Here is a 21722-nt window from a genome sequence, read left to right on the forward strand (position 1 = left end):
AAAAAGCCAGGCTAGGCAACATAATGAGACCCCATTTAAAAAAAGAAAAAAAGGAAAGTACTTAAAAAAAACAGAATATGTATACAATTACAATTCTGAGAAAGGAAGGCAACTGGAAGGAAGCATCAAGATGGAAACAGAGGACTGGAGGTACAGCACAGTGGTAGAATACGTGCAAGCACAAGGCCCCAAGTTCAATCCCTAGCACTAAATAATATAAAATCTAAACAAGATTGGTTATTTCCAAGTGATGAAATTATAGGTATACTTTCCTTTTTATACGTCTAAGTAGCTTCCAAATTGTCAAAACAACCATGTAACACTATGTAATTAGTGAAGAGGAAATGTGTACTCATAAAATTTTAAATTACATCCTTCAAAAATTTGAATGAGGAAGAAAAAGAAAAAAGAAGAAAAAAAATAGTTATTCCATCTGGGCCTTGACCATTAATTCTGGCAATATTAGTATTTTTAAGATACGTAGATGTGAGTTTGTTGCGTTGAACTACACTGATGAAAACATAGGGAGACTTGACAACCAGCATTTTATCCCATACTTTGAATGTTGTTGTAAATTTCTCTTTTTATGTGAATTCTAACCTTTACCTATGGCTTATTATACTGAAATCTGAATGCTAACTGGTACCCAATTATTCACACTTCTACCTACCTTTTCACCTTAATTTAAACCTGTGATGTGAAGGTGAGAAATCTCTGGGAACTATCCTACAAAGGCTTTTTTTTTTTTTTTTTTCCCAAAACTGACCTGCTGGGCTATAATAATGATGTGGCTGTATCTCACACTGTTATTCAACTGCTGGGTCTCAACAGGAAAAGTGATAGAACAGGGACCATTTTCCTTGTGCTCCCATAAGATCCTATACAAGTCTCTCTCCAAGGTCATCTTACTGAAAGCATTTATGAATGAGTTGACTTCTGTCTAAACTTAAGCTCTCCGCAGGAAAAGAATGTAACTTTTCACACTCCCAGTCCAGCATAGAGCAGCTCACTACTTGGTTTTGCTTCTGTTTTTGGAGACGTGGTATCAAACTTGAGATCCTTCCGACTCATCATCCAGAGTGCTGAGATCATGGCATGCCCTTTCACCATGAGCTCAAGAAATGTTTACAAACTCAACCACATAGATATTCTCATCCCCAAGTTTATGGCAAGTACGAAAGATCTTCAAAGCTGGGTGCTGGTGGCTTATACTTGTAATCCTAACTACTCAGGAGGCTGAGATCTGAGAATGGTGATTGAAAGCCAGCCCAGGCAGGAAACTCTGTGAGACTCTTATCTTCAATAAACTACTTAAAAAAAACAAAACAAAACCATACGTGATGCGGTGGCTCAAGTAGCAGAGTGCTTACCTTGAGCAAAAGAAGCTAAGGCCCAGAGTTCAAGGCCCAGGACTAGGGTGGAGAAAGATTCAAGATAAAGAATTTTGAGCATGAGAAAGGACAAATCATCCAGATATTTTTGCCTTAGAACTTGATAAAAACAGGAAACTACATTAAAATTCAGTGTTTGGGTATCATTATATGTAGAAACACAAAGAACTTTTATATGAATAACTTCTGACCCAAGGCCAAGATTGAAGTACGAGTCACACACTACTACCACACACTGGTGGCTCATGCCTGTAATCCTAGTTCCTCAGAAGATTGAGATCTGAGTATCATAGTTCAAAGCCACACAGGCAGGAAAGTCCTTGAGATTCTTATCTCAAATTAACCACCAGAAAACAGAAAGTGGTGCTGTGGCTCAAAGTGGCAGAGCATTAGCCTTGAGCAAAAAAGCTCAAGAACAGTGCTCCAGGCCCTACAGAGTACAAGCCCTATAACCAAACAACAACAACAGCAACAAAAAGAGTCACACATTACAAAAACAAAAACCAAAGCAAAAAGGAACTTTAGGGAATGGGGATTTAGTTCAGTGTACTTAGCATGTATGAGGTCCTGGGTTCAAACTCTAGCAGCAAAAAACAAATAAAACAGCAAATAAAACTTCATTTATTTTCTCTCTTTTGCTATAGAATGACAAATAAATGCTTGTAAGAAAGGTAATTAAATATATACTCTAGTTCACAATATGTCCAGTAAAGATAAAAGGAAGCCAAAAAAGGGTAGGAGGTGTAATAATCACTTCAAAAGTAGCTACAGGTGTTAATAAGCAGAGTAGAAGGCTAGCCATTAAAATTATGCTTACAAGGGTTGACAGTGTAACTCAGTAGTAGAGCAAGGCCATAGGTTCAATCCTCAGCATCACACACACAGAGACACAGATACGGACATACACCAAACTATGCTAATAAGATTGGCAGAAAATGAAATTTGCTATGTGAAGAAATTAGCTATGTGAAGAAACTCCTATGCCCCAAAGGATTTGTAAGTATATTACAGAATTTAGTAATTTTTTCTGAATCATTAATTCTACCAAGTAAGGTATGAGATAGGCTAGAACTTAATTAGGGCTGTCAGGATGGCTGGCTAAGTAGGCTGTGTAGCAGACAACTTAGGACCTGCCAAATTTGTCCAGTGATGTCCCTTGGCATTTATGTATCTGTACAACTGTTGAGTGGTGGCCCTATATTTAATTAATATATCTGAGTGAGTAGATAAAGAAGAAATAGTCCACATAGGCTCTAGAACATAGGGGCTCTATTGACATTGTAAGCCAGATCATTCTTTGTTATGGGGTAATTCTGTGCACTGTAGAACATTTAACGGCACTGTAGACCTCTACCTACTCACTAGATGCCAGTAATAATCTTCCCCTAACACCTGTAGTAACAACCAACAAAGCCTCCAGACACTGCCAAATGTCCTCCGGGGAGTTAAATCCCCCACACTCATCTGAGAGCCACTGATCTAGAAGAACAAAGACTGAGGAGTATTTATCAAGCTCTGACTAAGAGATAGCACCTATCACATCAGAAAGACCTGACACAGGAGCAGAGTGCAAGCAGAACAGATTAATTCTCCAGGCAAGCTCAGGAGCAGATGACCCCACAGATGTACTAATCCCTTTGTTTTCATTCCATTTGCCAAGTAATGTTCCAATTACCAACTCACTATCTTAGGCACAATAATAGCAGGGAAGTATTACTAAAGAGTAAATGTGTTATATTTTTAAAGAAGTTTTAAACAGTACAGTGGCTTAGAACAGTCCACAGGTTATTGTCAGCATTGACATTGGACTGTATAAGAGGAAACAGATGGAAAAACATTTGGAGTGAATGGTAATTTAACAATGTGTTAAGATTAAATTTCTGAGTTAAAAAAACTTTAAAAAAATGAAATAATTCCTTAAGCAAGAGAGACTAAATCAAAATCCTACCACAATATTTTCTACATTGAGAAGCATAGACAAAAATATATAAATTCAGCTGGGTATTGGTGGCTCATGCCTGTAAATGCTCACAACTTAGGAGGCTGAGATTTCAAGATTGTGGTTCGAAGTCAGCCTGGGCAGGAAAGTCCATGAGACACATATCCCCACTTAACTAGTACAAAAGGCTGGCAGTAGAGCTACGGCTCAAGTGGTAGAGTCTTGAGCAAAATGCACCCCTCAAGGTCATCACTCAAGCCCTCAGTTCAAGCCCTAGAAACAGCACGTGTGTGCACAAGCACGCACATACACCCACAACCCACCAACCACTCACACCCACACCCACACAAATTAGTTTTAGTTTTGCTTAAAGGATTCCAAGAAGGACCCTCAACAAATCAGTAGAGGATGACTATTTTTAACTTGGGAAAAAGTTTCAGACTGGTTATTTTCAGATTTTAGAATACTGAAATATATCTAATGAGATATTCTTAAATGGGGACCACGTTGAAATAGAAAGTTCATTTGTTTCATGTATACCTTGTACAAATAGCCATTTAATATAATAGTCAATGTACAAATAGTCATTTAATGCAATATTTTAAAAAACTTTTTTTTTTGCATGAAACTAAGTTTCACAGAAGGCAATCTGTCAAGTGCACAGAAAGATTCAGATTTTGCAGCATTTTGGATTTCAGATTTTCAGATTAGGTAATATGAATCAGAAACAAGCAGTGAAAGCTAAAGCTATATTTAAAAGTACATACTTGGGCCGGGCGCCAGTGTCTCATGCCTGTAATCCTAGCTACTCAGTAGGCTGAGATCTGAGGATCACAGTTCAAGGCAGCCTGGGCAGGAAAGTCTGGGAGACTTTTATCTCCAATAGAGCTCAAGGACAGAACCTAGGCCCACAGTTCAAGCCCCAAGACTGACAATAACTAACTAACTAAATAAATAAAGTAGATACTTGGGCCAGGTGCTGGTGGCTCATGCCTATAATCCTAACTACTCAGAAGGCTGAAATCTGAGGATTGTAGTTCAAAGCCAGCCTAAGCAGGAAAATCTGTGAGACTCTTAGCTCCAATTAACCATCAAAAAACCAGAAGTGGTGCTGTGGCTCAAAGTGGTAGAGAGCTAGCCTTGAGCAAAAGAGCTCAGAGACAATGCCTAGGCCCTAAGTTCAAGCCTCACGACTGACAAAAAAAGAAGAAAAAAAAAGTAAAAGTGATACTTGGATAGGTAGACTAGAGAAAGATGAGTACTTTGAGACTTGGTGGAATTTGTTTGAGAAGACAAATGACTGTTTTGGAAGACAAATGACTGAGTAGTCTTTTTTTTTTTTTTTTGAGTCTGGTCATGGGGCCTGAACTCTGGGCCTGGGTGCTGTCCTCAGCTCTTCAGCTCAAGGCTAGCGCTCTACCACTTGAGCCACAGCGCCACTTCTGGCTTTTTTCCTTTTTGCTTATATGGTGCTGAGGAACTGAACCCCGGGCCTCATGCATGCAAGGCAAGCACTCTACCACTGAGCCTTCCCAGCCCCTGACTGAGCAGTCTATAAGAGCATATGTAGAGCCTGGCACTGGTTGCTCAGGCCTATAGTCCTAGCTACTTAAAGATGCTGAGATCTGAGGATTGTGGTTCAAAGCCAGCCTGGGCAGAAAAGTCCCTATGAGACTCTTATCTCCAATTAACCATTCAAAAACCCAAAGTGGCATTGTGGCTCAAAGTGGTAGAACACAAGCGTTAAGCAAAAGAGTTAAGGGACAGTGCCCAAGCCCTGAGTTCAAGCCCCACAATTGAGGGGGAAAAAAAAGAAGAGCATATATAGAGCAGTAAGGCCTCTCTTCCACCTAACCTGGCCCTCCATCCCCACCACTATGGCCCCAGCAGATAACCTGGGTTGCTTGGTGCAGAATGAGAAAGGTGTGCCTCAGGGTTCACCATCCCAATGGTAGAGGTCCCCAGTGGTAGATATCAGCCAGAGGTTAAAAAAAAGGGATGCTGATGTCATCTATGCGGTTTATATTCCTTCTGAGGTCATACAAGCTCCATAGGTACACACAGAAGTTAGAGGTGACACTTGCTCCTGTGATACTCTAAACTTAATGTTCACATCTCCTCTGAGAGTGATTTCTATGAGTAGGCACTATTAATATACTCATTTTATATATAAGGGCATGGAAGTTAAGAAAGCATTCCCACGATCACAACAAAAGCAGGGCAGGAAACTACAACAATGCCTTCCAGTTGATGGTTCAATTCTTAGCATCCCTTTCACCAGCTGAACAAATTGCTGAAGGTGTCTGAACCAGTTTCCACAACCAATAACATGGGTTTAGCAAGAGCTTTTATTTGCAACATTTGTTGGAAAAATAGGATGAGATTATATATGTTGACAATCTGCCACACAGAAGCTACTCAGGAACTGTGTGTTATTTTCCTTGCTTACTTCACATTCATTTTTTTTTTTCTTGATTGGTCATGAGGCTTGAACTCTGGGCCTGAGCTCTGTCCCTGAGCTTTTTTGCTCGAGGCTAGTGTTCTCCCACTTGAGCCACAGTGCATCTGGTTTTCTGGTGGTTAATTGGAAATATGAGTCTCACAGAATTTCTCCTGGGATTGGCTTCAAACTGTAATCCTAAATCTCAGCCTCCTGAGTAGTTAAGATTATAGCCATGAGCCACCAGTGCCTGGCCACATCCTTCTTTGTATGCTTGCTACTGCTGTGTGAAACTTTTCTTTCCAGGTCTGCTGAAAATTGGGTTCTCACATGGTAGCTCCAGGGGAAGAAGGCCAAGTAGTTGTAGGAAAATGGACACTATTGCTGACTATATCCTATTGGCATACTTGCTAGATATGTGCTATATCTCTAAACAGGATGTAGTCTATATTCATCCCTATCTAACCTTGTCTCTGTCCATTCTCACCTGCTAGTATAATAAGCTTTTCAGCTTCAAAACTACATATCCTCCAGCCTTTTCCAGGTGGATGGAACCAGAAAACTTACCTAATGTCCTGACAATACGCATGAGGACTTCTCCAACTTTCATCCTAGTCTCTGGTGTGTGTTTGTCTTTGCCGCTGTCATATCGGGCCAACAGGTCAACCAGGATTTTTTCAGGGTATACATCTGAAAGCAGGGCAACCCCTGGGATTCAAAACAAAAACAAAGAATTCATTATTGTTTAGGACCAAAAGGCAAATAAACCTAGAGGTTTATCTGGTAAACCTGTGATGGTTTACCAAAGAGATGGCAAGGGCTTTTCATTTGGAGAGATGACGCAGTGAAAGAAGAAGGGATGGGGGTTCAGACTTCTGGATTTATCTATTCCCAGCCCGATGTCTAAGGTCCATCTCAGCCCTAACATTTTATGATCTGTGGCTCAAGGACATTTGGAGACAAGCTAGATTACTGTATATGATCAGCCATGGCAGGAATTCACTCAGCAGGAGACCAATTCGGTTCCTCCTGATTCTGAGACTCTAAGGTATAATGATGAGTCTTGTCCCTGCCACACATAAGCACAGCACTGCTTACTGCCTTGGCTGTAGTCTTCTATTCTAGTGCAACTTCCTTCTTAAATCTGCCAACGAGGAAAACAACTTCCATAAGCTAACACTTTCAGAGCACCATGGGTATGATCAATACAAGACCTACACTTGTGGTTAGTTTCCAGGTCATCTTTAAGACTCTTACATTCCCCTTCCTGGGACATCATCTCATCCACAACAGAACCTCTAGTGTGTAACTACAATGGTGCTCTCATATCTGAATCCACATGGAGCAAGCTCTGCAGGAATATGGTGAGGCAAATAATTCATAATTCCTCAGATCAGACCAAAATAAAGCCCCTGATCTCTGGTACATAAATATAACTGAGGACAGAAAGGTTATAGCCCTCTTGGAAGAAAAAAAAAAAAAAGTGAGGAAAAGGAAATAACAAAATACATAGGGAAGCAGGATGAGACTGGCTCATCACCTCAACTACTCTGGTCACTAGTGTGGTTCTGACTTTTCTTGTAATTGTTCTCTCTGCTTCTGCTCTTTTCCCTCACTGGAGGAGGGCTCACTTATTTTCAGGGACCTTCATTTTTGTGGCCAAAGCCTCTCAACGGTTTCTCTTCTCCCTTGAGTAGAAGCAGCCTCATCTCCATCCCCATATTGCCTTGGTTCTCTGATTCATCCTGTGCCCATCCTCTCTTTCTCACTGTCCTCAGCAACTCAGCCTACCTAGCTTTCCTTTGAAGACCAGGCTGCTCCTGGAGGGTATCTGCCTCAGTTGCTTCTCTTGTAGGAAGCCTGACAACTTGCTCCAAACTATCATATCTCTGGTCATACATCACATTCATCACATAGAAAGCAGCAGCCTCCTTCCTCTCTGCCTGTATCTTGTTCTCTGTTTCTATCCCATTACCCTGCTTCATTTTCTCTTCAGCACATACCACCTGACAGGTCATGTTTCTTTATTGTCTGCTTCCCTCCTTGGCACATGAACTCCACAAAGCCCAGGATTTTCTTTTGTTCCCTGCTGTAGCCTCTGCCCTGAAGCGTGCCAGTATGTAGCAAGGGTTCAATAGCTATTTGCTAAATCAGTCAATGAATGAATGAGTAAAAAAGTCTCAACGATACAGTCTCCACATACATGGCATGAATTCAGAGAGGATGGGGAGGGAGCAACAGAAATGCTGAAGAATGTAATTATTTTTCACCTGTTTGCCATTCTATTTAAATTGGCAATGTTGCGGGCAGGGTTCACACACCATTTCCTATGGTATAGGTTGTGATTTCATTCTTAAAATCACATGACTATCTTCACTCCTCTCATCTGCTGAGCTGTGAAGGCTGTGAAGTGCACCTGCTGAGGTCGGCACCAGTCTGCTCATCTTCTTTTCTGCCCTTTCCACCCCTATTTTTTGTTTCCCAAGAGCCTGGAAAGCCTCTGTAAGTAGTCTAAAGCTATATCTCCCTGCACATGGAAGCCATCATAGTTCTATTCTATTGTATAAGGTGATGGAGAAGTCCTTGGAGGTCCAAGGTGGCGTTAGGGACCATTCCATCTAGCATAGGAAAAATGTCTGTGGTTTAAGAAAAAAGGTAAATGAACTGTTTACTGAGAGGGAGAAAGTCAACAGTTTCCAAGTTCTAAAAGGGCGAGGAAAGGAAAGTGAAGGATGGGAGGGGGCTGAGTTCCAGCAGGCAGTGTCTCCCTGACCCGCTACAAGGCTGGGTATATAGTACATATCCACAGCCATCAGAGCCACTTCTCCTCACAAGTTCCCAACTCAGACATCTGCTGCAGTTGTTTCCTCTTAGGAACAGAGTTGTGCCTCTGTGTGAAAAACTGGGGAAATGGACTTTATGAAATTGCAATCTATATGTAAGCTCTTCTGAAACTCATCTTTACAAATCTGTCCTGCTATTGTTTATTTTTAGTTTCTCTCATCAATCTTTAGTAGAAAAGAATTGTTTATTTCCATATCCTACCCCAAGAAGGTTTTTTTGTTTTTGCTTTTCTTATAACACTAACTTTGAAAGTCACCAGGGAGCTTTAAATACTCCCATTCTTCCATGAAGAGGCTGCCAATGGCAAAGTCCATTTCCTTGCTTCCCACAGGCCCAGGTATGTCAGCCATTGTTTATCTTCCTGCCCGCCAGCCCCACAAACTGCTGCCAAGTGGCCCTGTGACTGTTTGACGTTTACCTTCTAGGATACAGTTGCTACCGATGAGTCTATAAATCCCTCAGGATAAGATAGGGCAGTGCCTACCTTATTCACCAGTGCTAAGGAGAATCATAAATGATGCTCAAGACTGTAAGACAGGCTGGGGTGTGGCTCAAGTGGTACAATGCTTGTCTAACATGCCTAAGGACCTGAGTTCAATTCCCCCCACCTACCTCTCTCCACCCATCTCTCTCTCTCTCTCTCACACACACACACACACAAACTATGACAGTGAAAGGGATGAGATATTTTTGTGGTTGTTTCTGTTTCTTATCTGAAATGTTTTCTAAGTCTGACATGCTTAGGTTATGGTTAAACCTCCTCATACTTGGTAATTCCTTTGTAATCTGAAAATGGGGTAATTTCTGGGCCAGCACAGGCTTTAAGGAAACATGACCCATCAATTCCTTTGGCAATAAGAGCCAAATGATCTTATGAGAGATAGCTCCCCCTGCTTTGATCACAGGAAGATGACTCTGCACTTCAGGATGTGGTGTAAAAGGTAATATGTACAGAAGGTAAAGGGAAAGCCAAACCAGGAGTGTACCAAAGCATTCTGACCCGCGTGTTAGGGCACAGCACAGGATACGGGCAAATAGTTCAAATGAAAAAATGAAAAGTATTTCCTGTAATAAAAAAGATTGTCAACTCTACAACTGTTTCTCTGCCCAGAGGTTTTTATTAAGTCAGAAATGTATTCTGATCAAAAGCGTTCGCTGGAGCTGAGCAATGGTGGCTCACACTTGCAATCATAACTACTTAGAAGGTTGAGACCTGGAGGACTGTGGTTTGAAGCCAGCCTGGGAAGAAAAGTATATGAATTCTTAGTGCTGAAATTACGGTTAGTTTTCATGTTAATGAGACCTCTCCAGGTAAATCTGTACAATTTTTATGTTTTTATGTATTAGCTAAAAATTACCACCCAGCTGTGATGTCCTAACTTTGGGTTCTAAGTCATCAAGATAAGAAAAGTAGAACTTAGAAGAGAAGGAAAAACACTATCTTTCAGCAGGAGAGGTCTCATTAACATGAAAACTAACAGTAATTTCAGCACTAAGAATCCAGGAAGTTGCACAAACCACGGAAGTTGGTTATTAACTTAAGGAAGTATGGAGAACTCAACTGAATAGCTGGGCTGTCTTTGTAATTAAAGTCAATGATAACATCTAGCATGCCAATTTGATGTTTAGTTTTTCTAGAGCTCCAAAGCTGTGTTAACTGTGGACAAGTCCCAACAAATTTATAGATTCAGGATGAGTATTACTCAGGCCTGAAGAAAAATCAGGATTCCATGAATGAGCTTTGATGTTGAAAGGTGAGGACTATAAGGACTTAACCTATTGTCTGTTTTTTTAGTTTTGCTTAATATTTTTTCTTTCCACATTTTTTTGTGCGTGAGTACTGTGACTTAAACTCAGGGCCTGAGCACCATCCCTTAGCTTTTTTACTTCAGGATGGCATTCTACCATTTTAGCCATACCTCCACTTCCAGTTTTTTTTTTTTTTTTTGTCGGTCGTGGGGCTTGAACTCTGGGCCTGGGCGCTGTCCCTCAGCTCTTCAGCTCAAGGCGAGCGCTCTACCACTTGAGCTACAGCGCCACTTCCGGTTTTCTGGTGGTTTATTGGAGATAGGAGTCTCACGGTCTCTCCTGCCCGGGCTGGCTTTGAACCGTGATCCTCAGATCTCAGCCTCCTGAGTAGCTAGGATTACAGGCGTGAGCCACCAGCGCCCGGCCTCCACTTCCAGTTTTTTAAGAGAGATAAGTTTCATAGAATTACCTGCCTATGCTAGCTTTGAATCTCAATCCTCAGATTTCAGCCTCCTGAATAGCTAGGATTATAGGTGTAAGTCACTGGAGCCCAGCTCTTCCAAGATTTTTAAAATTACCACCAATGATCTATACAGGTGGTTTCATTTTGGAATGTCCACATATGCATACAATGTATCTTGATCAGGCTTACCTCCTCTAGTACTCTTCCCCAACTCCCTTTAATGTCTATATCTTTAAATCAGGATCCACATAATAAATTCCAACACTCAGATGATGTTAATATTTTTGTTTTCTAATGCTCATTTTAGAGGGGAAAAAGTAAAAATGAGTGAACAACCTATAGCTACTGAAGTTTGCCATACTTGTTGGAAGTCATTTGAATAATGAGATATTATTAGTAAGTAAAAACTAGCAGCACTATTCTTTTTTATTTTCTGTGCCAATTCTGGGGCTTGAATTCAGGGCCTGACTGCTGTCTCTGAGGTTTTTGTGTTGTTGTTGGTTTTGGGGTTGGGACCCAGGCTCAAACTCAGTATCTAATGCTTGCCTTCATCTATTGGCTGGTGCTCAACCAACCTGCGGCACAGTTCCCTTTCCAAGTAGCACTATTAATATATACAGAGATGGAAGACATGGCCCGAGACCATAGGGCTGCCTTCTGGCCCAGCAGAACTGCCAACCTTTCTGCTCAATACCTCTGCTCCACATGGCCTACCTGGTGGCCAGCAATGCCAAGGAGAAAACACTAGAGCATAGTACACACTGAGTAGATCCTAACTGAAAACCTCACACCTTCAAGTGCATAAGAGACTAGTCTCACTCCATGAAATGTACTCTAAAGGACACCAATGTTGGCATTAAGGAGAACACCTGATCCTCTGCATCCCACATGAACACCAGCATCTCCACTGGACCCAGATAGGCTACCAAGGGCCTGTGTGTGCTGTTGAGACCTTTATGGAAAAAGGAGGTCACAATGATAATGAAATTCATTAGTGATTCAAACTTAAGATGCTGTTAACATTAATCATGACAGAAAAGCCATATAAAAAGGAAATGGAGAGCTGGGCACCAGTGACTCACGCCTGTAATCCTTGCCTCTCAGGAGGCTGAGATCTGAGGATTGCAGTTCAAAGCCAGCACGGGCAGGAAAGTCCTTGAGACTATTATCTGCAATTAACTACCAAAAAACTGGAAGTGGCGCTGTGGCTCAAAGTGGTAGAGCACTAGCCTTGAGCTGAAGAGCTCAGGGACAACAACAAGGCCCAGAGTTCAAGCCCCAGATTCCCCCACCCCCTGCCCGCCAAAAACAAAACAAAACAAAACTTAAGAAATGAAAAACTAGATTTAGCTCATATTTTTATTTTGCTGGACCTGGGGCTTGAACTCAGGGCCTGGGCACTGTCCCTGAGCCCCTTTGTGTTCAAGGCTAGCACATTACCACTTGAGCTACAGTGCCACGTCCTGCTTTTTCTGAGTAGTTCATTGGAGGTAAGAGTCTCAGAGACTTTTCTGCCCATCCTGGCTTCAAACCGTGATCCTCAGATCTCAGCTTCCTGAGTAGCTTAGAATTACAGGAATGAGTCACCAGAGTCTGGCTAAAAACTAGGATTTTTACGAGTCTTTTTTTTTTTTTTTTTTTGGTTGGTCGTGGGGCCTGAACTCTGGGCCTGGGCACTATCCCTCAGCTCTTCAGCTCAAGGCTAGTGCTCTACCGCTTGAGTAACAGTGTCACTTCCGACTTTTTCTGCTTATGTGGTACTGAGGAATCGAACCTAGGGCCTCATGCATGCAAAGCAAGCACTCTACCACTAAGCCACCTTCCTGGCCCTAAGAGTCTGTTTTTAACTAGGGTCTCATACACCCATATTTTGTAATGTTTTTATAGGCAAGCACTCTCTTTTTTTGGGGGGGGGATCCAGTCGTGGGGCCTGAACTCTGGGCCTGGGCACTGTCCCTCAGCTCTTCAGCTCAAGGCTAGCACTCTACCACTTGAGCCACAGCGCCACTTCTGGCTTTTTTCTTTTTGCTTATATGGTGCTGAGGAATCGAACCCAGGGCCTCAGGCATGCAAGGCAAGCGCTCTACCACTGAGCCACCTTCCCAGCCTCCACTCTGATTCTCTTATTCCACTACCTACCCCCTCCACCCAAAAAATAAAATCCAAAATAGCATTGGAAATATATAGTTCATCTTCTCAGGGCTGTGTCTGCCAAACAAATATCTCTGAATGATTCCAGAGTAGAAGGAACAAGAGATCAGAAGTCAGGAAAACCTGTCAGGAATACTATGATAGTCAGGCATGATGGCAAATGCATGTAATCCCAGCACTCTGTGAGGACTGGGAGTCTGAGGCCACCCTAGGAATGTATTAGCAAGTACATTAGCCCTGAGTTCAAATCCCAGGACCCCTCAACTTAAAAGATAGCTAAAGGAAAAAAGAAATGAAGGCAATAATTAGCACAGATTTGAAAGTAATCACTATTGGATGCATTCAGAGCAACTTACATTTCAGCTGACCATGTGTGAGATAAAGATGGCATCCATTAAATTTTCTTTATGTAACATTCAGAATGAAGAGGCATAACATCATTCCTTTGTTTAAACAACAACAACAAAAACATTTACAGGAAAAAAGAAAAGAGAGGCCTCTAATACTCAGGAAAGCTTTTAGCTGAGTCACTCAGTGGAAGTTTAGGTAAGAAATAAAACATTTTGTAGTCCTGGAGTGGGTAGACTGGTAGGAGAAACACCTGAACTTCCAGCTTATTTGCAAGTTTCCATTTGACATTTCACCTCAGGCCTACACAGAGAAGCTGATGAATCAGCAAAGCTGGCTGATGTGTCAGCTTCTCACTAATTTAGGGAAAGCCAGGCTCCCAAAGGAAACTGTCCCTTGGCCTGCACAGCTCTGCCAAGACAGGGCTCAGTCTGGTGCCAGTGGCTCCCACCTATAATCCTAGCTACTCAGGAGGCAAAGATCATAGAATTATGGTTCCAAGCCAGCCAGGGTAAGAAAGTCTGTGAGACTCCTATTTCCAATTAAGCACTAAAAAAAAGCCAATAGTGGAGCTGTGGATCAAGTGGTAGAGCTAGCTTTGAGCAAAAAAGCTCAGAGACAGTGCCCAGGCCCTGAGTTCAAGCCTCAGGACCAGCACATACATACACATACATGCACACATAATACAGATAGGGCTCATCTTTCCAGGGTCCTGAGGAATGCTTGGTAGTCGATGAGACTTGTCCTACACCTGGGGTAACTAGCCAGTGACAGAGGGAAAGTGGAAGCTTTACCTAAATTTCTCTTTTGTTCTTAATTAAGCCTAGAGATGACCCAATGTGATGATTAGGCATGTGTTTGTAATAGGTGCCCCAGGCTAGCACTGGCTTAGAGAAAGTGATGATTGTGAAATCAGCAACCATGAGAGAGCTTCTGTAAAAGTCCTCCCAAGAGCCCTTTCTCTCTTGAAAAAGGAGCACATGCACAAAAACACTACCTATAGTATCAGGTAGTTTCCAAACCTAGTTAGGGATGCTCTCAAGACCCACACAGGGAATTAACTTCACCTTCATACTCAGGTTCAAATCTGGAGCTAAGTTGTGAACTATAATAGATAACAGACATCTATAGAAGGGAGAGGCTTGCCTGCCTGCCTTCCTTTTATTTATTTTATATTTTTTTGCTGGTCCTGGGGCTTGAACTCTGGGCCCAGGTGCTGTCCCTAGCTTTTGTGCTCAAGGCTAGAGCTCTACCACTTGAGCCATAGCTCCACATCCAGCTTTTTTTGTGACTAACTGGAGATAAGAGTCTCAAGACTTTCCTGCCTGGGCTGGCTTTGAACAGTGATCCTCAGATCTCCGTTTAGGATTACAGGTGAGAGCCACTTGTGCTTGGCTATTTATTTATTTATGCTAGTATTGAGGTCTGGATGCTATCCCTTAGCTTTTTCCACCTAAGGCTGGCACTCTACTGCTTGAGTTACCTCTATTTCCAACTTTTTTTTTTTTTTTTGGTCCAGTCGTGTGGCCTGAACTCTGGGCCTGGGTGCTGTCCCTCAGCTCTTCAGCTCAAGGCTAGCGCTCTTACCACTTGAGCCACAGCGCCACTTCCGGCTTTTTTCTTTTTGCTTATGTGGTGCTGAGGAATCGAACCCAGGGCCTCAGGCATGCAAGGCAAGCACTCTACCACTGAGCCACCTTCCCAGCCCCTATTTCCAACTTTTTATTCCTTAAGAGTCTCATAGACTTTTTTTTTTTGCCTGGGCTAACTTTAAACCAAAGTCCTTACATCTCAGCTTCCTCTGAACTGGCTTTGAATCTCAATCCTCAGATTTCAGCCTCCTAATACCTAGGATTACAGGTCTGAGCCATTGGCACCTTGCTTGATCTTTTTCTTTCAGATGCCATTCTGAGTAAATATATACACATATAGTATTTCCGTTGTAGATCATCTTATTTCTAACAGTCTTGTTTTGCTTAGATGAGGAAAGTATATTCTTCTCACTTTTAATACATAATTCAAAGTGATCCAATAATAAGCTTTAAAACTTTAGCAGTAATATTGTTTCTTAGAAAGGTTGAAATTGTAAAGGTTTCTTTAAAATTTTAGTTCAAAGCCGGGCGCTGGTGGCTCACGCCTGTAATCCTAGCTACTCAGGAGGCTGAGATCTGAGGATCGCGGTTCAAAGCTAGCCCGGGCAGGAAAGACCGTGAGACTCCTATCTCCAATAAACCAGCAGAAAACTGGAAGTGGCGCTGTAGCTCAAGTGGTAGAGCGCTCGCCTTGAGCTGAAGAGCTGAGGGACAGCGCCCAGGCCCAGAGTTCAAGCCCCACGACCGACAAAAAATAAATAAATAAAATAAAATAAAATAAAATTTTAGTTCAGCTGCAGGAAAAAAAAAATTTAGTTCAGAGCCAGGAGCCAGTAGTTTAGGCCTGTAATCCTAGCTACTCAGAAGGCTGAGATCTGAGGACTGCGGTTCAAAGCCAGTCTGGGCAGGAAAGTCCATGGGACTCTTATCTCCAATTAATCACCAGAAAACTGGAAGTGGCTCAAGTGGTAGAGTGCTAGCTTTAAGCACAAAGAGGCTCAGGGACAGTGCCCAGGCCATGAGCTCAAGCCCCAGGTCTAGCAAAAAAAAAAAAGTTCAGTTAAAAAGTAGAAGAAAAAGGGTCAAGTTGAAAAAGATACCAAAACAGTAGTATCAGATTATATAGCAGCAATCTGAAGCTATGATAAAATTCAAAGCTTGGTAATATAAGCAGAAGAAGTAATTCTTTCATGCATTCAAGTGTCAATGGGTGATTGTGTGTGTCAGGTACTGTATGATGATACAAATGTATTTAGACAGACAATGCCAATTTTACAAGGGAGTTCAGGATATGTTGTACGCTCTGTGAATAACGAGGGCACAGAGAGAAGGGAGTGAGAAAGGGAATAGAATAAGAGTAGGCATCCTGAAGATGGACAAATAAGCTGTGTTGCAAAAAGTCCTACCACTCTTCACCAGCAAGGTAACTCCCATACAGAGCCATCTGTATAGTTACTAAGTGTGGAAAGATTTCATAGGCTTCCTAGACAGAATTGCTACTGGCAACTGCCTCCCATTGATGCCTTAGGATACATTCTCCAAAGAGAAGTAACTGGCTCCAAGGATACAAACATTTTCACTGCTGTCTTCCATAAACATTCCAATTAAATTTCTTACCAAGAATGCTAATGGAAATTCCCATTTTAAATCTTGCCTATTAATGAATTTGTACCAATTTATCTGCTAGGTATTTTTCTTATTAATCCCTAGGAGCTTTTTACGCAATAAAATAATTCACCATTTGCTTGTCCTTAAAAAAAAAAAAAAGAAACAAATTGTGTCTGGTGGGCACATGTGGGAGATTGAAGTAGGAGGAAGTAGAATTTTAGGGCAGCCTGGGCTACCCTATAAGAATGTGAGGAGGAGGGGAAAGGGAGAACAATTTACTGAGATGTAATTCATGTACCATAAAAAGTTTGATGTGTACAATGCAGTGGTTTTTAGGATATTCACATCGTTTGTGCAAACATCAGCACTACTTAAGTTCCAGAACATTTTCATCACTCAAACCCCCCAAAACCCTCCCACCCATTAGTCAGCTTCCTTTTAATGACATTAGTCATTTTCCTTTTTTTTTTAACCAGATCCCTTAGCACTTGGCAAACACATATCTACTTTGTCTCAACAGTTACGTGCTTACCATTTCTGTTGCAAATCTCTTTTCCATAATTATACTTTACATTTTAATTAAGGTTCTTTTAACATGAGTTTAAACTTTTAGGATATAAGATCTATTAATCTTTCTGATTTCTCCATCCAGAAACTAGATATATTCTCTTAATACTTCATTCTCCATACTTTCTTCCTTTCTGCTTTGTTCTACTATTGCTTTCTTTAGCTAAATCTACTGCAAAACTCACCCACTGTTTTTTATTTTAGTTTTTCTACTATTTTATTTTTAGATGTTCCATTTGTTTTAAAAATCTATTGTATCGGGGATGGGAAGGTGGCTCAGTGGTAGAGCGCTTGCCTTGCATGCCTGAGGCTGTGGGTTCAATTCTTCAGCACCACATAAGCAAAAAGAAAAAAAGCCGGAAGTGGCGCTGTGGCTCAAGTGGTAGAGCGCTAGCTTTGAGCTGAAGAGCTGAGGGACAGCACCCAGGCCCAGAGTTCAGGCCCACGACCGAACCCCCCCCCCCCCAAATCTATTGTATCATTTTTTCATTGTTGTTTCTTATTTCCTAAAGGTATTTTTCTTTCGTTCCCTTCCTCTCTCCATCCCTCTCTCCCCATCTCCCCCTCCCCTTTCCTCCAGTCTGTAATGATTAGAGATCAGCTGATAAACAACTGTCATATAGGGTAATGTATTTAAAGTACATTGAAAAGCATCAAAGAGCTCATAAGAAAATGAGAAATTACCGAGCCAACCTCTGAAGAGAAAACCAGAACTCAATAATAAACATACCATCCCCTCCCCTTCCATCCTCTCCCTCACTTCCCTTGTGCCGGATCTGGGGCTTCCATTCAGGACCTGTCCCTGAATGTTTTCCTTCTAGCCTAGCATTCTACCACTTGAGTCAGGGCTGGCTTCAAACAGTGATCCCCAAATCTCAGCTTCCTGAGTAGCTAGAATTATAGGCACCAGTACTAGGCTCTTCCTTTCTTTTTGGGTGCTGGGAATCAAACTCAGAGCCTTGTATATTCTGGGAAAACACTCTTCTTAGCTGTTAGTTACCCACCTCTAGCCCCTAAATGTGGGTTCTTATGCTGTGTTTATTTTTAAGAGTTCTGGTTTTCTCTTCAGAGGTTGGCTTGGTAATTTTCCATTTCCTTGTGAGCTCTTTAACACTTTCCAAAGTGTTTTAAATGCATTACCCTATATGACAGTTGTTTATCAGCTGAGTTCTCTAATCATTACTGACAATGGATAACAAAAAAAAATTTTTTTTTTTGGTCGGTCGTGGGGCTTGAACTTTAGGCTTGGGTGTTGTCCCTGCGCTCTTTAGCTCAAGGCGAGCGCTCTACTGCTTGAGCCACAGCGCCACTTCTGGTTTTCTAGTGGTTTTTGGAGATAAGAGTCTCACAGGCTTTCCTGCCCAGGCTGGCTTTGAACCGTTATCCTCAGATCTCAGCCTCTTGAGTAGCTAGGATTATAGGCGTGAGCCACCGGCGCCCAGCTACAAAAATATTTTTTTCTTCTAGATTTTATAGTTTACATTTAAGAGTATATGTTTTAATTCACCCGACAAATACAGTATGGGTGAAGATCTCTGTAGTTGGCCAGCATATCTATTTTTCCTATAAATTCTGTCATTCTAAACAAGAGACTTCATTCTAGGGTTCTTCCTTTATACCACCTTTACTGAGCTCTGAGAGGAATTTATTTTCCCTTTCTCAAATACAGGTGTCCACCCCCTGACCTAACTGATGCTCTCAGTGACCTAGTGTCACATGGGATGGCTACCAACACAGAGTGGTAGAAGATGAAACACAGCTAGGCTGCAGCAGTTATAGATGTTCTAGGAGCTGTCATTTTCCTGGTTGGTCCCCTGTGAGGAAGAGCATCTGGAGAGACACAAGCTGGATGAAATGGTGCTACTGATTTAACCATTTGGTTGCTGAACTGAGAGACAAGAAATAATGGACATGTTCCCTTCTATTTAATTAGTATTCTCTGACTTAATAACTTCGCAAATGGAATCACTTTACAAACTAAATATAGACAATTATTATGGTCTGGTATCTAAGCAACCATTTCATTAAGAAAAGCGCTACTTGGGGAAAAACATCTGTTTGTTAGTAAGGTTTCTGCTGTCATCATGTAATTTCCTAATGAACAAGACACGGTCACCATGCTTTGGTAAGCCCTTGTTGTGAAAAGGTCACTAGGGAGTACGACAACAGAGGCGACCGTCTGTTTCAATCTGCACTAGCCCTGAGCCTTGTCATCATAAACAATTCAGTTTCCCTAAACAGATGTATAATTCTAAAAACATTCTCTCGATTAGAAAATACATATTCCTATAAGAAAATTGTTAAAAGTCCATAAGTAAAAAGACACAAAGGAAAAAAAAAATCCCTGAGTTTTTATGCCTTCATTTAAGACTCATTTGAAAATGGATTCCATTGCTTAAAAAAAAATTACTTGAAAACCACTGGTCTAAAATAATTTCATTGGTTGTCTCTGTAATTGGAATGTTTTACATAATAGTTAAAGATTGTGCATTGGACAATTTCATGTTGCATTTCATGAACGTGGGATTGAAGCCACAGCATTTTCTGTCAGTGGTAAGAAGATTTGGTGGGGCGGGGGTGGGGGGGAGAGGAGTGAGTGACATGATACATGACATGTGAGAGGAAGCATCCTGCTAGGGCAGATAGATGGCTTCACACAGTGATTTTTCAAATCATTTTTTTTTTGTGACTATAGAATCTTGTTTTTACATGAATCTTGTTTTTGCAAGAAGTCAACGAAAGAGAAAAATCAGACTGTACTGCTCTGAGTCCACTCGGCCCACCCCCTTCTTCACCAGTCATGCAGTTCAAGCAGTCTTTGCTGTCAGCCTTAGACCTGGTTTTCTGTACCTGCAGTATGGGATAGCAGCTCTCAGTTAATGGACCTTCCTCTTCCATTCTTTGATGGGTAAAATGTCCTTAAAATAGGGACCCTGTGTTGTTGCCTTTGCGTCAGAGTACCTGTCTAGGCCACATTTTACATTTGTTTGTATGGTTGATAGATAATTGCTCTCCTCCAAACACAAACTCCACAGGACTATTCTCAGCAGTGTCCCTCATTATAATGGTGGCCTCAAACATAGACGTGCTCAATAAGTATCTCTTAAGTAAACAAATGACATTTTTAACTAATAAGAAAAACAAAACCACAATGGCCAACGGTAGTATTTTACAGTTTTCCCTCCCTCATCAGCTGTGACTTCAGACAGGATCCAAATAGGAGTTTGATAATCTCTTCTGTGAGTTTTATGGATGCTTATTTACCTCTTCTGTGCAGCTTCTTAAAAAATTATACCCTTGTACCTTACAAGGGCACAGGAAAGGGGATACCCTGCTCTTTTTGTTCCTATTTAAGGTCAGGTTATGAGTAATAAAACAAAAGTTGAATACAATGTGCAAATGTACTTCTAAAAAAAGCCTTCTCAAGAAGGAAAACTTTCGATCATGCCCCAACAAGTGGCTGGAGAGATGATCTAATTAGTTCTTCAATAGCTCTAGGTCTGCGATCTGTTTCCTGAGGCTCAATTCATTCCCAACCCACCTGCCTCCTCAGGGGGCGCAGAGGTACCACAAGGTCAGAAAGCAAAGCCAAGTATCAAGGTCTAATGAACAAATCTAAAGCTAAGTTGCTAAACAGAACAGGCACCATTTAAGGGTGGTTTTCTACCACTGTCTAAGATCTGACATGACCTAAGAGGGTAAAATTGATGCTTCATTAAGTTAAAAATGTTAAACTTATGATTCAGCAACAAAGGAACTATGTCAGGGTTAATAAAAATTATAATTGGGCTTATTAAATGTGTGAGCAACTTCAAGGATCCTCTTAATCACATCTGGTGAGATTAGGAATTTTAATTTGTATTTGAAGGGTCATGTAAGCTTTTTGGTGTGAGAAAGAAAGAGACAGAAGGACAAAGTACCCCTCTACTGCTACCTCCACTGACTCTGATAGGAACCTTGGAGAGTATAGAATACTGTATTGTATGATGGCTCAATTCTACTTAGATGCACTCTTCCTCTATCCTCTTTAACTTGTCTTCCAATTCTAACTATTCTAAAGTAGGGGTAGCTCTAGGGTATATTTTAAATATCTATTCTGCAGGAAGAGTACTTACAGGCTCCTTAATAGCCTGTAAAGTAGACATTTAAAAAGCAACTCTTTTAGCCCAAGGTAGCTCACAATTGCCTTCTTGCTTGAGAATCTTGCCTATGTGACAGTTAGTCTACATGAATAAGAGGTGAAGGATTTGAAATGAGCCCTGGAAACCATGAAATTAAGAAGTCTGTAATTGCTTAGCTGGAAATGTCAAGATCAACTGGTTCCACAGCTTAATTTTACTGCCTGCAAGTGCAGGGGCCATGGGGATTTGAGAAAGGTTCTAAGGGCCTTGGTTGTGGAGTTGAATCCATTACCTGCTGGTTGGCTAAGTAACAACTTCTGAGTCTTGGTTTCTTTGTCTGAGAAAATGTGGAGATAGATACTGGCTCTGATTGTGTTGTCCAGAGGAGCAAATAAAATAATTTAAGTTTTATGTGATATATAGGTAATACTAGTAAATCATGAGGGAAAAAAGGCAAATAAATAGTAACTATTAGCAAGGATGATGCCTTCAAATCCAGGAAAGCTAGC

The 21722-nt window shown here is 41.4% G+C and overlaps 1 protein-coding gene and 1 non-coding gene across 4 annotated transcripts in view; both read right to left on the bottom strand.

The window, feature by feature from the left end:
• Tango6 (transport and golgi organization 6 homolog) overlaps positions 1–21722 on the bottom strand; it is a 144497-nt gene that overhangs the window by 42536 nt on the left and 80239 nt on the right. For all 3 annotated transcript variants that reach the window (XM_042700644.1, XM_042700645.1, XM_042700643.1), the window contains exon 15: positions 6338–6478. In XM_042700644.1, coding sequence (XP_042556578.1) covers positions 6338–6478 — 141 coding nt within the window. The remainder of the gene's footprint in view (positions 1–6337; positions 6479–21722) is intronic.
• LOC122126284 lies at positions 20284–20408 on the bottom strand. The gene has a single exon (XR_006150875.1). It is a non-coding gene; the product is annotated as a small nucleolar RNA SNORA26 (small nucleolar RNA).

This window comes from Dipodomys spectabilis, unplaced genomic scaffold (assembly GCF_019054845.1).
Source record: "Dipodomys spectabilis isolate Male_0828 unplaced genomic scaffold, ASM1905484v1 ptg000273l, whole genome shotgun sequence".
NCBI classification, from domain to species: domain Eukaryota; kingdom Metazoa; phylum Chordata; class Mammalia; order Rodentia; family Heteromyidae; genus Dipodomys; species Dipodomys spectabilis.